Consider the following 16,954-nt stretch of genomic DNA (forward strand, 5'->3'; position numbering starts at 1 on the left):
ACTAAGCACTAAATACAAGACACAGGAGAAATGGTGTGACCTTGGGTGCAATGGCTGTCCTCAGATGAGGAAGTAGACAAGCTGAGGGCTGTGGGCCAGTGGTATAGTTCTTTGGATCCTAAAGAGGAATTTGGACAACATATATATAGCATATTTCAAAAACTATGTAAATTCCTTATCTTAAGGTTTTAGTGTTGACTGTCCTACTTATGAGATTCAATGGAAGAGCATAGCTTTGGAGGGGAAAAAATGTGGTTTATACAAAATTACTTAAATTCTCTGGGCCTTGGTTCCTTTATCTATAAAATATCTTGTAGCATTACTATAACATTACACAAAATAATTTTGCAAGAGGGCTGTCAAATAGTAAGCCCTCAATAAATAGAAATTTTTCTTTCTATTTTGGAAAGGCTCTTATTTTACTCAAGTAGTTTTCTTTCATTTTGTCTCTAAAATTTTCCCTAATACCTTGTAAGTCTAGAGCCCAATCATCCAATAATAGGAGACATCGATGGCTGCCTGTTTTCTACCAGCCATGTTTTTATTCAGATATGATTCCAGACTCAATAAGGAATCCTGATTAGTCACTGAAGTCAACTTCAATGTGGCATTAGTTGGCCTAATCAGGCCAAAGGGAAGGACATAGCTGCTTGCCACTAGGAACCATCTTAAGACCCCAACAGGACCAAGCCTTGGATTAGAAGCTGACACAAAAGATGACAGAAAAATAAGAATGGAATGTGGACCTTGGGGCAGTCATTGAACTGTTTAGAATCAACCTGATAACCCAGGAAATAACAAGTTTCCTAGTTGTTAGGCTAGTATGAGTCCATTACTCATTTGTATAATTCAGATAAGCCAGGAAGAAAGAATATAAACATTTTGGTTTTCTAGGGGCTCAGGTCTATGAATACCTAAACAGCTAAGTTTTCTAAATTATTCAAAAGTATACCTTATTAAACCTACCTTAAAAAATCTTGCTATTTTTTTTTGTTGCTGACAATGACTTACTCTTCTCTGCTTTATCCTTGAGAACAGATGTTATTTTACTATTATGTTGTATATTGCTCTATATAGATTATAAATAGTCATGAGTTACCCTGTATTAACATTTTAGGTGTTCATGGTTGTGGGCCCTTAGAAAACCATAATTTTTATGTATATTTCCTTTTATTCTGCAAGGCTTGTTTGAATTATTCACTAATCTACTGAAGAGGAGGCATTCTGATAATATTCTTCTAAGCCAGCACCTCACACTGCCTTTATTTAGGGCTTACTTGGGCTTGATAATAAATACCATCTTTCAGCAGGGTGTGGTGGCGCACATCTATAATCCCAGCACCTCAGGAGGCTGAGAAGGGGAATCACAAGTTCAAGGTCAGCCTCAGAATTTAGCAAGATCAGAGGATATAGCTAGGTAGTAAAAAACCCCTGGGTTCAATCCCCAATACTGCAAAAATAAGTATGTAAATAAGTACCAACTTTCCCACAGCCTAACACATCTTTCTCTGACATCAAAAGTAGTACATGGTGGAACATGCCTCAGCAATTTAGTGAGACCCTGACTCAAAACGGGCTGAGGATAATCTCAGTGGTAGCATGCCTCTGGGCTTAATCGCCAGTGCTGGGGGTCACGGGGTAGGGGAAAGAAAGCATGTTTCCTTTTCTCATTTGAAAACTCCTAATCTTAAAAGGTTAGGCATAAAATTCCTATTTGTTTGGTAAATGCCTCCAATCTTCAACTCATTTTCAGACATAAATAACAGACCTGGTGACTAGCTACTGAGTCTTTTTGGTGCTCTGCTATTCTGTAGCTATGCATTTTACAATCCTATAGTTAAAGAGAGTGTATAAAAGAGAATATACTTCAAACACATTTTGTGATTAATACGAATCTCTCTTCAAGAGAAAAAGGCAATGGCTGTTGTCTCATCAAGCAGAAAGTGAAAAGAAAAAAAGCAAGGATTTAATGGGCATCTCTAATAATTTAACCATTTGAAATTGTAGCATGTAAGCTCACTTCAGAATCCAGAAAGTTCATCTACAGAAACTCAGTATACACTGGAAAATGTAATACTCCAAGCTATTTAACATCAACAAATTTAAGAGTTCAAAATAAAAAGAAAGTATAAAAGGATACAAATATGTTGGTTAAAATTTAATATTTTAACTAAACTAAAATTTTATAAGCTCTAAGTAAGTATAATTAGCTTTAAACCTACACATTTTAGACAAAAGACACAAGGTGAAACATACCTTTTATTCTATGTGGTTAATATACAAAACATTCCCACTTCCCCTGAGAAATAGTATATCTAAAATACACATAGATTAATACATACTAAAACATTATATGACAATATATAAATGGATTGAATAGAAGTGAACACAAATACATCTTCATCAAACTTCTAATTGCCTACAAATATTTCACAGCATTGAATTTATTTTTAAATTCAAAATTCTTCTGGTTTTTCTCCACTGAGGGGCCTTAGAGGTGAAAAGGTAATGAGATTACCACCAAAGGAGATGTGTCTGGCATGTTCTTGATGTCGCCTCTCCACCTGATTACTGAAGTTTAGGCCTGGCTAGAGAACAAATTTAGAGAAATCACTAAAGTAACCATCAAGAGTTAGCAAGGACTAGGATTGTGGCTTAGTGGTAGAGTACTCGCCTCAATGTATGAGGCACTGGGCTCAATTTTCAGCACTGCATATAAATAAATGAATGAAATAAAGGTTCAGGGATGGGGTTATGCCTCAGTGGTAGAGGGCTTGCCCAGCATTTGTGAAGTACTGGGTTCGATCCTCAGCACCACATAAAAATAAATAAAGCTATTATGTCCATCTACAACTAAAAAGATAAATAAATATCTTCAAGATGGCTAGTTAATAGATCAATTAATAACAAATACATTTCCCTGTGCAATAATACTACATTACTAGTAACTTGACTTTGCTACTTTCTAGTAAACTTAACTTCAAAAAATTTTTTAATTGAAACAAAACTGGGAATTTGTTCCTAAAGTTATACACACATACACATATATCTACATATAGATATATATAAAAATGTTTACATATATATATATATATAAAATTATATATATACCTATATATATAAATTGGGCAGTATACACAAGATGAATAAAATTATGACCATATCTTAGGCCACTCATGCAGATTCCACAAATTCTAAACTATATAACAATATTTAATAAGCCCTTTACTAGAGTGTGATCCTGATGGGATCCTTTATTCCTTCCCTTCAAACTCTACTTCGGTTTTGAATAGTACTACTGGGCAAGCAATAATTTGGGCCTATCTAGACCGGTGGACTTAAATATCTAACATTTATGAAATGAGAAAACAAATCACAGGAAAACAAAGATTTATCAGTTTATCATTAGGTACCTTTATTCATATTAATATAAAAAATTGAATATTTTGACTTATTAACTCCTAGACTTACTTATATATTATCAGAACCAATAATCCAGAGTTCAGATATGGAAATAGGATTAAATCAGGTTTATACAAACTGGCTTATGCTGAAGTCCCCGATCCTCTAGGTTTCAGTTTGTGATTAAGGAAAGCAAAGACCAAGAAGAAAATCCTTTTTCTTGGTACCAGGTATTGAATTCAGGAATGCTTAACAACCGAGCCATATCCCTAGCCCTTTTTATGTTTTAATTTGAGACAAGGCCTCACCAGTTACTGAGACTGACTTAGAACTTGCAATCCTCCTGCCTCAGTTTCCTAAGTTGCTAGGATTACAAGTATATGCTGTGGCTCAACTTCTGACTCAACTTCTCCTGAGACACAAGGCAGCCCAAATCTTACCACAAAGGAGGTACTCAATTTAATGAACTTCTCATATTTTAAGACCAAGGACACAAACAGTTATCTAAAAGAATTGGATGCAAATAACCAAGGATGTTTGAAGACAGGATAATACACCTGCCCACACTGTGTGTTTTGGATAAGCAGAAGTTAACCTTGTATTTTCTTTGCATGATTTAGAAATACCTAGCATAATCCAAGCCACTATTAGACATTCAAGTATTCAACTAATTTTTTCATATCAAATTTGATATATAAATCATAAAGGAAAATAAATGCTCAGGCTTTAAATACTAAAACATACTATATTTTAGAGTACATAAACATAGAACATTTTTTCTCCATTTTTAGAAAATGAATAATGAATGGATTTCAGAGTAAGCAAAAACAGTAAGACAAATTTTAAGCCTTGCACACATTTTATAAAACAAATCTAGAATAGAAGGAATTGTCAAATTAAGTTTGAAAACTTACCGAATCAAGAAGGTGGCATTCAGTAAAGACACTTTTATTATCAAGTAGTACTGAGAAACAAGAAAAAATAATTTTTAACTTTAAAGAATATTTTTGCAGTCAAGGATGTTAGAAATGAGTAATAACTTGAAAGCTATGAAAAGGTCTGTATATCACATGCTAAGACAAAAACATAGATCATTTTATGCTATATTTTTAAAGTAATTTCTTAATAATATTCTTATCCTTAATTTCAGCATAAAAAGTGTCTTCTTTGATCAGTCTCATGCTTATAATATTAAGGATACCTAAAAGATGCTGACAAAGATCAGGTAGAGAACATTAAATACCTGGACATAGTTAAACCATTTTATTTTATCTTAGGTCCCAGCTAGACCACAACCATAGTAGCAGATGAAAATAACTGATGAAACTGGCACACATTATAATGTAACAAAAGTATAAGACCCTTTTTCTCTTGTAGAGCAATCACAACAAAAGTAGGTATAAGCTGAGCACAGTGGCACACACCTCTAATCCCAGTGGCTTGGGAGCTGAGGCACTAGAATTGCAAGTTTAAAGCTAGCCTCAGGAAATTAGTGAGTCCCTAAGCAACTCAGCAAGACCCTTTCTCTAAATAAAATGTTAAAAAGTATATGGGGGTGTGACTCAGTAATTAAGTGCCCCTCAGTTCAATCTCTAGTACAAAAAAACAAACAAAAAAAAGGGTAGGCATTAGGGAGGAAAAAATAGAAGATATTTTGAAGACAGGTTTGGAGATATGTATTAAAGATAAAAACTAAGAAACTTAGAATTTTTCTGAGACTTCAGAAAATGCTGTTAAATGAAGGATTCCAAAGTAGGTATTATGTAAAATGTTCCTCTCTCCAATGTGGATTAGTATACTTTTTTTTTTTTAGGTCTCTCTCAAGGTTTGGGGTTAAGAGTAGAATACAATAACATAAACCAGTGGTTTTTTTTTTTTTTTTTTTTTTTGTTGTTGTTTGTTTGTTTGTTTTTGTGGTGGGGGGATAGTAGGGATTGAACCCAGGGGTGCTTTTCCATTTAGTTACATCCCTAGCCCTCCTCCCTTTTTTAAAACTTTTTTTTTTCAGTTGTAGGTGGACATAATACCTTTATTTTATTTTTATGTGGTGCTGAGGATCAAATCCAGGGCCTCATGAATGCTAGGCAAGTGATCTTGCTCTGAGCCACAACCCCAGCCCCACCCCAGTCACTTTTCATTTTGAAACAGCATCTCACTAAGTTGACAGGGCTGACCATGAACTTGAGATCCTCCTACCTCATCCTCCTGAATTACTGGGATTACAGATGTGTACCACCATGCTCACTTCATAAATTATTTCAGATATTTATTGTGAATGTTCAATTTCTCAACCTTTATCTTTAGAAAATGGTACTCAGATTTTTTATAATCTATACCTTAATCCAAATTCATTTTTCAACAAAGCCTCTTTGTATTTTAGACAATCTTACCCAATTGAGAAGGATTAACTTCTTGTGAGATGTTATTTTGTGATGGTATATTTTTTTCAGGGCTAGTCATCAAAACATCTTGTGAAGTAACTGAAGAATTTAGTTCCATTCTTTCCTCAATATCTGAAATTTCTTCTTTTTTGTTAGTTCCATATTCATCCTGATATGAGATGAAAAATACAAAAAGCTCCAGGTTTTCAAATAAGCCAAAGGTCACTGAAATAAGAATTATCATTCTGTAGGACTAATATAATTTCTAATGGGAAATCTAGGTGTTGCTTATGGAATTGCTACACAGAATGATATAAATAGATGATATACTGGACTATCTACTACAAATAGGACTTACATGATTTATTTCAATTAAGCCTTGTACTCCAGGACACTGAACATCTTGTACTATGCTATTCCTAAAAAAGAAAAGAAAAAAAGAAAAATTGCATTATACTCCACTAATTAAGCATATTGTTCTTTTGACTTGCCTTTTAAATCTATCCTTTATGGAGAGAGTTAGTTTAGGAAAGTGGTCAAAGATAGCGCCTGGTCCAAGATCCAGCCTGACAGAGATATAATGGACTATAGTGACTAAAGCATGGCCTTACAAACAAGGTATTTTCCCCCAGAAACTCCTGAGCTGGTCATCAGTCTGGTCAGCCAGGTTAATGTAGCTGCACTGGCAAGAATTTCTTAGCCAATTCTAGAGCCATACACCAGGGACAGGTCAAGATGAAATTGACTTCTGTAAGTTGAACAATCCAATTATTGTGTAGTTAGAGTTGGCTACATTGGCTCATTAGTTATAATACAATACAATCTAAAATCTTACATTGTAATTTATTAGAAATATGTATCTCAATGTCTTTGAAGTTTTTTTTAAATTCACCTTTTCTAGTTAACAATACAATCTAAAATCTTACATTGTATTTTATTAGAAATATGTGTCTCAATGTTTTTGAAGTTTTTTAAATTCATTCTCTTTTTCTACTTTTTAACCTCATTTTGTCTTTACTGTACAAAGTTGCTTATTACTAAGATGCTCTTGCTGAACTATTTTTGGCAATCAAACATACACACACACACACACACACACACATATATATTTTAGTTGTTGTTGGACCTTTATTTTATTTATTTATATGTGGTGCTGAGAATCAAACCCAGTGCCTCACACATGCTAGGCAAGCACTGTACCACTGAGCCATAACCCCAGCCCAGCAATCAAACATTTTTTTAAAAAACATTTGTAATATAACTCAAATGCAATTATTGATCTTCCCAGTATAAGACAAAAATCTAAAGTACATACTATGAGAACTTATTGGCTTTTGAGAAACAATAATAAATTGGACTGGGTGTGGTGGTACACACCCTTAATCCCAGCAACTAGGGAGGCTGAGGTAGGAGGATCAAAAATTTCAAGACCAGCCTTTGCAATTTAGTTGGGGGGACAGGAAAGGGAAAAATGATGATAAATAGTTATTTTATTTAGTACTGGGGATTAAACCCAGGAGTGCTTAACCACTGAGCCACATTCCCAGTCATTCATTTATTATTTGAGAAAGGATCTCACTATGTGATCCTCCCCTCTTCAGTCTCCTGAGTATCTGGAATTACAGACATGTACTACCATGCCCAGCTCCAATCTGAAATCTGAAATCTCAATCCCCTCATTCATAGAAAGCATAACTTGCCTATGTTATAGATCATTGTGAAATCTAATTAACAATATATTCCAGGCATATTTTACTAGTTTAATAATCTGAAATGATATAATATGATTAGCATTTGTTAAATTCTTAATAACACGTTAAAGAAATACCTGCTTTCAGAAATACTTGAAAACAAAATTTTCTTATCAACACATTCACTTTTGGTGTTCTGAGGATGAGGATTCTCCGGTGATATCATCTTTCTTGGAAGGTCCTTGCCGGCTTTGCCCTCAGGTATGGCTTTGCTGATGGACTTAGGTGTTCCATGTCTTTGAGAAAGATGTTCAGAGGAAAGTACTAGAAGACGAGTGAAATCACCTCAAAATCAAAAATTTCTTTCATTCACTTTTCTTCAAAACCCATAAGACAATGCAAATCCTACTTTTTTCTGTCAAATAATATTTGTTAAAGTCAATGCTTGGAATTTTCTATTAAAGACAGTTCTAAACCCTCAAATTAGATTATGCTTCCATTTAACATTTCACTACTATAACATTAACAGAAGTAATCTTAAAAGGCAGAAGTATACAAGGACAAAGGAAATAAAAGAACAATAACAAAAATAATTTGGAAGCTGTTATGTATTATGGCCAAGTGGGATATTGCTTAGAACCCAGCAAATGAATACTAAGCCACCAATCAGGAAAGAAGAGTCCACTCAATTTCTACCATAGAACACTTCAAAAGAATCAATGGGCTAAAGTATTTCTGAAAGTGAAGATAAAAATGGAGCTAAAAACAGAAGAGGAGTTTAAAGTTAGTTTAAAGAATTATTAGAGCTTATATTTCTTTGATCATTCTGCAAAGTAGAGCCAATAATCTAGAGGGGTCCTGAAATATCTGAAACAGAAGGTCTCTGGCTTAGGGGGATACTAGATACAGTATCACTATATTGATCAATATCACTATTTTCAATATAGTGAGATGGGTCACTATATTAAAAATAAGGACAGTAAGTGATTATTTACAAATAATCTGTTGAAATTTTTCCCCTCTACATGGTTCCTGAATGGATGGCAGCCAAAATTATAGCATCCAGACAGCAGATGAGAAAAATCTTCTATGGGGAATCTAAGTAGCCTATGAGAAAAGATTTAAATGCAGCAAAGTATAGGTTCCCAGGACAATGGCCCAGCTACCTGCCCCCACAGTAAAGGCATAACCCTTGTACACAGATTCCAGCCAGTTACTTACTACCCATTCTTAACCATAACCAAGTAGTAAAGGATTAGACTTCTGAGAAAAACACATGAAAGTATCTTGAAACAAAAACTGACTAAATTAGGGGAAAAAACATAAAAATGTTATTAATATCCATAGTGTTCTCATGAAACACGTGCAGAATAATAATTGGGGAATGAGCTCGTTGAAATTAAAAACATTATAGCCAGCAGGAAAGTTGAGGAAATCATGTTGAGAAAAGTTGAGGAAGTACAGGAAAGAAAGTTTACCAGAAGAAAATTATATGTTTCTGAAAAACAATCAAACCTTGTTTAGAAACATAGTGTTAAATAATACCAAAAGACTACAATAAGAGGCTGGGGTTGTAACTCCATGGTGGAGTGCTTGCCTAGCATGTACAAGGCACTGGGTTCAATTCTCAGCACCACATATAAATAAATAAATAAATTAAATAAAGGTTCATCAATATCTTTAAAAAAAAAAAAAAGACTACCATAAGAATTGAAGTGATGGCCTTTAGGGACTGGCAAATGGGATGAAAGGGGCCTCTTCAAGGACTACTGTTTTCTAATAAGCCTCATAGAAACTAAGCATTATACTTCAATTTTAAAAGATCAGTTTTTCTCACAAACCTTCCCTATTCATAAGGATGGAGTTGAGTATAGTTGTGTACCTGAAAGAACAGAGAGGGATGAGTTCCTAGCTGCAGAAACCACTAGGATCCTTAAAAAGTATGGGGCAATGCTATTAGTAGTGGTGGGAGACTCTCATCATATGGAGAGCTCAGCTGCTTAAAGGGAGAAAACAAATCAAAGCCACTCCAGCTATGATATCAAAACCAACAAGAAGGTTGTAACATACTTGAGGTGATATATTTATACCTCTTTTAAATAACAGTACTGGGGACTGAACCCAGGAGCCTCGACCACTAAGCTACATCCCCACCCCTCTTTATTTTTTAAGATGCTGAGGCTGGCCTTGAACACATTATCCCCCTACCAGCAACTCAAAAGGGTGATGTAGGGGGATAATGTGTTCCAACAAGGTGATATATTTACATCTTAATGAAAGTATCAGATAGCAAGTATTAGAAGCTTAGGGTTACTTTTAGAAAATTAGTGAACACAGACTTCTTAGTGGACATATGTGGCTTATAAATAATTTTAATTGAGATACATTTTTAATAAAAATGATCTGTGAAATAACAGTTATTCAAAAAGTTAGAAAATTAGTTTCCTAAAGTATTAAATAATGGTTATACTAGAATATTTTACTTATTTTGCTTTTGAAGTGCTAGGGATTGAACTCAGGTTCTCTTGCATGATAGGCAGAGGTCTACCACTGAGCTACACCCTTAAACCTCACTAGAATCCTTTAAAATTGGGAAATTAGTACTTTTACTATCTGTCAAAATATTTGAGTTTTAACTCAAGTGAAAAATACCAATTCCACCTTTCATAAGCTTTGTTTTAAAACACAATAGAAGTGTAAGGTTTAATGCCCAAACTACTTTTCATCTTTTTTTCGGGGGGAGGGGTTCTAGAGAGTAAATTCAGGGGTGCATAACCACTGAGCCACAACCCCAGCTCTTTTTTGTATTTTATTTAAAGATAGGCTCTCACTGAGTTACTTAGGGCCTCGTTAAATTGCTGATGATCCTCCTGCCTCAGCCTCCTAAACTGCTGGGATTACAGGCATGCACCACCATGCTCACCTTTTCATCTTAATTCTAATCCAACTTCTTGCTTGAAGAATACAACTTCTCTTTATTCCATCATTATCCTTACCTCTTAGGATCTTGTGACCTAAGCTTCTAGATTGTGGGGTTATATGGTAACAATAGCTGTGAAATCACTTACAAAATATAAACTCAATCTTATAAAGCAAACCCCCCTTAAACCAATCTGGTCATACTCATCAAAATAAAATTTGCATGCATGTGTGAATTAGCACATAGTCTATTCTGTTTGAGAAGTCATAGCGTTTACAACTCTTCATATCAAAAACTTTTTTGTGTTTTATATAAATTTGCCTCAAATATTTCTCTTAAGTCTCAGCAAAAACAAAACAAAACTAACCTGAGAATGATTTCACGGGACTCTCAATTCTGAAAAACCCAGCATCAAATACTATTTTGTCAACTTCTTTTGATATTACAGGGGCGGTTGCCTCTGAGTGTTCTTTCTGTTTAATTTTCTCTCTCATTGCATTTTTTATGGCAGCTAGGCGATTTCTAGCTGCAATCCTTCCATCATCATCCTGTTTTGGTTTACTTGCCATGCTTGAGACAATTTTTTTCTGCAAAAAGAAACAATGTTAAAGCTGTTACTATTAAAAAAAGAATTTTGTCACTTAAAAAGTCTAATTTAAAAAAAGTGTACATTAAATATATCACACATTCACCACATACTTATCAAGTTCCTAGTATGTGCTAAGAATTCTGGAGGCAGAATGGTAGGGGATATCCAGGCTGGTGGCACAAGGCTGAAATCCCAGCTACTCAGAAGGCCAAGAGGGCAGGAGGAACACAAGTTCAAGGAGAGCTTTGACAACTTAGTGAGACCCTATCTCAAAATAAAACAAAATAGGGCGGGGGCTATAGCTCAGTTGGTAGAGTGCTTACCTCCCATGCACACGTCCTAGGTTCAATCCCCAGCATCATTAACTAACTTAAAAAAAAAAAGGAATGGAAATATAACTCAGTAGTAGAATGCCCCTGGGTTCAATCCTTAGTACTGCAAAAAAGTAGAGGAGGGGAAAAAAGGTAAAAGACAAAGTTTTTAAGTTTTTGCCCTAAAGAAGTTTACAGCTTGGTAAAATAGCTAGGATTGCAAGAAGGATAAGTATCATGTTAGAGGTAAACTCAAACAGCTATAGTAGATTAAGAGAATGACACTTAAACCAATCTTCAGAGGTCAAGAAAAGCTTACAAGAATGTAGCACCTAAGCTGAAATCAATTAGCCAGGTAAAAGATGGGTGAAGAAAGGCTAGATGAATAGCATGTTTGCAAAGCCAGAAGGGAAAGAAAACAAAGAAAAAATGGCAGGATATAAGCAACAGTGGGATTATAAAATCTCTTGTAATCATTTTGAGGGTACATCTACACATGACAGAGGAATAAAAAGGAGTGGTTTTTAAGCAACAGGTTAACAGTATAAAATTTTGTGTTTTAGGAAGACCGCTCTGGTTACTTCCAGGAGAATGAAACTGGGAAGAAGACTACTGCAATGACATTGGGAAAATATGATAGTAATCAGACTAAGGAAAAGGATGTGGAAAAAAGTGATTGGATTCAAGAGATACTTAAGAGGCAGAAATAAGATGACTTGCTTATCTACTGGATGTGGTTGGATGGAGATAGTGAAATGAAAAAAAGGAAAGGATCACAGGAGATACTCAAGTTTCTTACAAACCTGACAGGATGGTCACAGGGAATGTGTGAAAATCATTTCAGTGTGGGATATACTGATTTCTAAGGTCTAATGAGTCATAACATATAGAATTAGAGTTGGGCAGTAGGTATGATTTGAAATACAGACTTAGGAATCACTGAACAGCAGTTTAAGATTGTACAGGAAGGGCCGGGATGTAGTTTAGTGGTAGAGGATTTGCATGATATGCATGAAGCCCAGGGTTCAATTCCCAGCAATGGGAGAAAAAAATCATACAGGAAGAATGTGAAAGGCAAGAAGAAAGTTGAGGTAGAAACTCTGAATATAAAAACATTTAAGAGACAATGGAAAAGCAAACTTGCAAACATGACTAAAGATTTGGCAGAGAGGTAGGAGGAAAATCAGAATATAATTTTAAGAAAAAGAGAGTAGAACATATTTAAAACTAAGGAAGAGTTAGACTTTATGAATTAAGTATCTAATAACTTCAGTAATGAGTTGATTAATAACCTTGATAACTGCTCTTGAGGGACAGGGATAAGTAAAACCGAATTGCAGAGAGAAATGGGAGCCAAATCACTTAAGATATCTACGACCTTTTCAGGAAGCTTGTCTATGATTTGGAAGGAAAAGATTGGGAACAGAGGGGCAAGTACAAATAGTCAGAGGGAAAGGTGAACACTACAAATTGGTTTATTTGTTTTAATGTAAACAAAGTTAAGACAGACACTTCAAAAAGCTGAAGAAAAGAGGAAAACAGGTTAACTGATAGAATAAAAGGATGATGAACAAGAGACAGAAGGAAGCAGTATCATAATCTGAACATTAACTTGTAAGAACTAGGGGTAGTTCTCATGGTAGAGCTCTTGCATAGCACATGAATCCCCTGGGTTCACCTGCCAACATTGTGGGTGTGGTGGTAGTAAAAAGGCCTTAAAAAAGAAAAATAAACTGTATCCTATGAAATAAAGTAGAAGGAGAGAGACATCTGGTGATAACAAGTAGAATTACAAGGCTCTGATATGATATAGCCATTATCATTGATATTAATATTTCTAGGACTAAATAAGAAATACCCCCCACCCCCAGTAGCTTTAATAAGTAATATCCTTCACTATTTAGAAAATTTGAAATTGATTCAATCACTTAGTTGCTGCCCTCAGGGTCTTTCTTGTCATGAGGCTTTATTAGTAAAATAATTTTATAATAAAGGTTCTTTTAATGCTTAATCACCTTAAACTTCAAAGATAGGATTCAGAACAGTCTTAATTTGGATAACAAAATGTAAAAAAAAAATACTAGACAACCTGGCATAGTTTTTGTCTACCTGAACCAAAACCATTGAGCTCAAAATATCACTGTATTAAAAATGACTAGAGACTACCACCTGATCTTTGTGCTTGACTCCTGCCAGGATAAAATTACCTTCAGGTTATATATATATAAAATAAGCTTTATATGAAACATAGATAGTTTCTTGTTTAATCTTAGGTCCCTCCACCAAAATATCTCTTTATATATGTGCAAATATCCCCAAACCTGAAATATCTCTGTTCCCAAGCACTTTTTTTTTTTTAAGGGGGGGGGAGGGAGGGAGGGAGAGAGGGAATTGTTTTAGTATTTATTTTTCAGTTTTCGGTGGACACAACATCTTTATTTTTATGTGGTGCTGAGGATCGAACCCAGCACCCTGCGCATGCCAGGCGAGCACGTTACCGTTGAGCCATATCTCCAGGTCCTCAAGCACTTTTGATAAGGAATATTTAACCTACACTAAAAACTGGGATGTTCCTTGTATTAATCTTAAAACGTACTAATGTGAATAAAAAGAAAACGTGGGGTGGGGATGTAGCTCAGTGGTACAGCGCTTGCTTAGCAATTGTGAGGCACTGAGTTCAGTCCTCAGTATCACATAAAAACAAACAAATAAAGGTATTCTGTTAGTTTACAACTACAAAAATAATAATAAATAAATAAAAGGTATTGTGTCCATCTACAACTTAAAAAAAAAACAAACACCTTAATACTATCACAGTAATGCTACTGGTATCCCTCAGAGAAGGTAAATATTGAAATGATATATTTTTTAAAAATGACTAGAGATAGATAAAAATGGTATAAATTTCACCAGGTAATGGTAAAGGGAATAAGACATAAGTTCTAAAGAGCCACTGTTCCTCTTTTCTTTTAAAAAATGCCTTTCATTCTAAAATCTACTATACAAAAAAGCATACAAACCAGCAAGGGAACAGAGTCAACTGGTTAAATACATGGATTCTGGAATGAAAAAGTCTGGCCTAAAACCCAGCTCTACTTTGAGCAAATGATTTAATTTTGGGGGGCTTCAGATTCCTTAATCATAAAATGGGGCCAATAGAACCCAGCCCACCAGATTGCTATAAGGATTACGTAAATTATATAAAATACTCGGAATAATATTTGGCCCATACAAAACATTATGTCAATCACTTATTAATAATATCATTACAACCAAATACATCAGTACAGTTTAAAGAATAAAACCAACAGTCATGTACTCCCTATCTGCTAACTTCAAACCATCTGGGTGCCTCCATTCAATCATAGCTCTTACTTTCTTTAAACACTTTAAATTTTGTGATCATTTCCTTGTTCTTTACTTAAAAACAATCAGGACTTTGTAAGTAACACATGAAACTTTATAAAATGGGAAAACTGAAGTTAAATGTTTCTAAAACTTAAAAACAAAAATCAAGTGGAAGAAATATTAGAAATATGAAATATAAACCCCACAAACTTACCCTAAAGACTTTTTTATTTGTATTGTTATTGTTTTGCCATCCAGACTCCTCGAGTTTGGTCAGATTGTTGAATTTTTGGTTTACATCTTCTATCTGTTAATAAATAAAGCCTAAGTTTATCAGATTAATGCTAATCAATTACAAACTAATAAATTACAAGCTAATGAACTTAAGCTTCAAGAAAATTGAGAACAGTGACTCAGAACTGGCGACTCAGCTAGGAAGGGTGACAAAAGACTATAATTCCAGTTACTCCAGAGGTTGAGGCAAGAGGACCTCAAGTATAAGGCCAACCTCAGCAACTTGGTTAAGACCCTGTCTCAAAATATAAGATGAAAAGGCTGGAGATACACCTAGTAATAGAGTGTCCTTGGTTTTAACCAAAGTACCATAAAAATAATAAAAAGGTGAGTTATTAAAATTAGACTGAGTCATTTTTTATTTTTTGACAATAACAGAGATTAAATCAGGGATGCTCTGTCACTGCTACTGAACTACATTCCCAGCCCTTTTTATTATTTTGAGACAGGATCTTGCTAATTTGCCCAGGCTGTCTTCTAACTTATGATCCTCCTAACTCAACCTTCAAAGTTGCTGGGATTACAGATGTGCACACTGTGCTCAGCTGAGTCATTCTTTCTTTATGTTTTATGTTTTGGGGTGTGTGTTTCTGTGGTACCGGGATTGAACTCAGGGGCACTCAACCATATCCTAGCCTCATTTTGTATTTTATTTAGAGACAGGGTCTCACTGAGTTACTTAGGGCTTTGCTTTTGCTGAGGCTGGCTTTGAACTTCTGATTCTCCTACCTCAGCCTCCTAAGCCACTGGGATTACAGGCAGTAATTAATTACCATACCCAGCAGCTAAGCCATTCTTAATTCAGTGTTTACATCAAGAATATTTATCTCAGTTGGTTGAGCGCTTGCCTAGCATGTGTGAGGCAATGGGTTCAAGCCTCATCGCCACATAAAAAAAATAAAGATATTGTGTCCATCGACAACTAAAAAAAACAAAACAAAACAAAAAAACCTAAAAGATGAAGTTAGACTCCGACTTCACACCATACACCAAAACTAATCAAACAGATCACTCACTGAACTCTAAGTGCTGAAAACTATAGCACTTTTAGTTCAAACAAAAATCCTTGTGACTTAACATTAAGAGTTCTTAAAAATAATGTCAAGGGGCTGGGGTTGTAGCAAGGCCCTGGGTTCAAGCCTCAGCACCATATAAAAATAAATAAATTAATTAAAGATATTGTGTCCAACTACAATTAAAATATATTTATATTTAAAAACTATCAAAGTCACAAAAGAAAAAAATTGATAATTTGAACTTCACCCAAATTAAAAACATTTGCACTTCAAAAGACATCATTAAAAGTCAGCCAAGCACAGTGATGCATCCTCCCAGCAGCTTGGGAGTCTGAAGCAGGAGGATCACAAGTTCAAAGCCAACCTTAGCAAATTAGCAAGCCACTAAGCAACTCAGAGGCTGGGGATGTGGCTCATTGGCGAGTGCCCCTGAGTTCAATCCCTGAAATATATTAAAACAAAACAAAAAAACTAAAAGTCAAACCACAAACTTGGAATATTTGCAAATATTATTTCTGATTATATCCAGGATATGTAATGAATACTAAAAAGTCCCTAATAAAAAGACAGACAACCCAATTTAAAAATGGGCAAAAGATTGAACAGATATTTCATTAAAGAAGATACATGAGCTGGGTATCATGGTGCAAACTTATAATCTTAGCCACTCAGGAGGCTGAGGCACAATAATCACAAGTTCAAGGCTGGTTTGGGTAACTTAGTGAGACTCTATTTCAAAATAAGATTTTTTAAAAAGGACTAGGAGCTAGTGGTTCATCTCCAGGGTCATTAAAAAAAAAAAAAAATCCTCAGACAGCAAAGTCCCTTATATAAAATGGTATAATATTTGCATATAACTTATGTATACCCCATTTACTTTAAACCATCTTTACATGACTTATAATACTACATACAATGTAAAGTAGTTGTTACACTGTATTGTTAAGAAAAAAATGAGAAGAAACAAAGTCTATACATGTTCCATACAGAGAATTCTTTTTT

At 34.7% G+C, this 16,954-nt stretch overlaps 1 protein-coding gene across 3 annotated transcripts in view; it reads right to left on the reverse strand.

The window, feature by feature from the left end:
* Nucleotides 1-2,246: 2,246 nt before the first annotated feature.
* The window catches only part of Dlgap5 (DLG associated protein 5), a 44,117-nt gene continuing 29,409 nt past the window's right edge, over nucleotides 2,247-16,954 (reverse strand). For 2 of the 3 annotated variants that reach the window (XM_078049928.1, XM_078049929.1), the window contains 7 exons: nucleotides 14,857-14,949; nucleotides 10,762-10,981; nucleotides 7,612-7,819; nucleotides 6,142-6,202; nucleotides 5,793-5,952; nucleotides 4,317-4,366; nucleotides 2,247-2,588 (listed from right to left, as the gene is read on the reverse strand). In XM_078049928.1, the coding sequence (XP_077906054.1) occupies nucleotides 2,457-2,588; nucleotides 4,317-4,366; nucleotides 5,793-5,952; nucleotides 6,142-6,202; nucleotides 7,612-7,819; nucleotides 10,762-10,981; nucleotides 14,857-14,949 (924 nt within the window). In that variant the 3' untranslated portion in view covers nucleotides 2,247-2,456. The remainder of the gene's footprint in view (nucleotides 2,589-4,316; nucleotides 4,367-5,792; nucleotides 5,953-6,141; nucleotides 6,203-7,611; nucleotides 7,820-10,761; nucleotides 10,982-14,856; nucleotides 14,950-16,954) is intronic. The other variant, XM_078049930.1, reaches the window with a different exon arrangement.

This window comes from Ictidomys tridecemlineatus, chromosome 5 (assembly GCF_052094955.1).
Source record: "Ictidomys tridecemlineatus isolate mIctTri1 chromosome 5, mIctTri1.hap1, whole genome shotgun sequence".
In the NCBI taxonomy this organism is placed as follows: Eukaryota; Metazoa; Chordata; class Mammalia; order Rodentia; family Sciuridae; genus Ictidomys; species Ictidomys tridecemlineatus.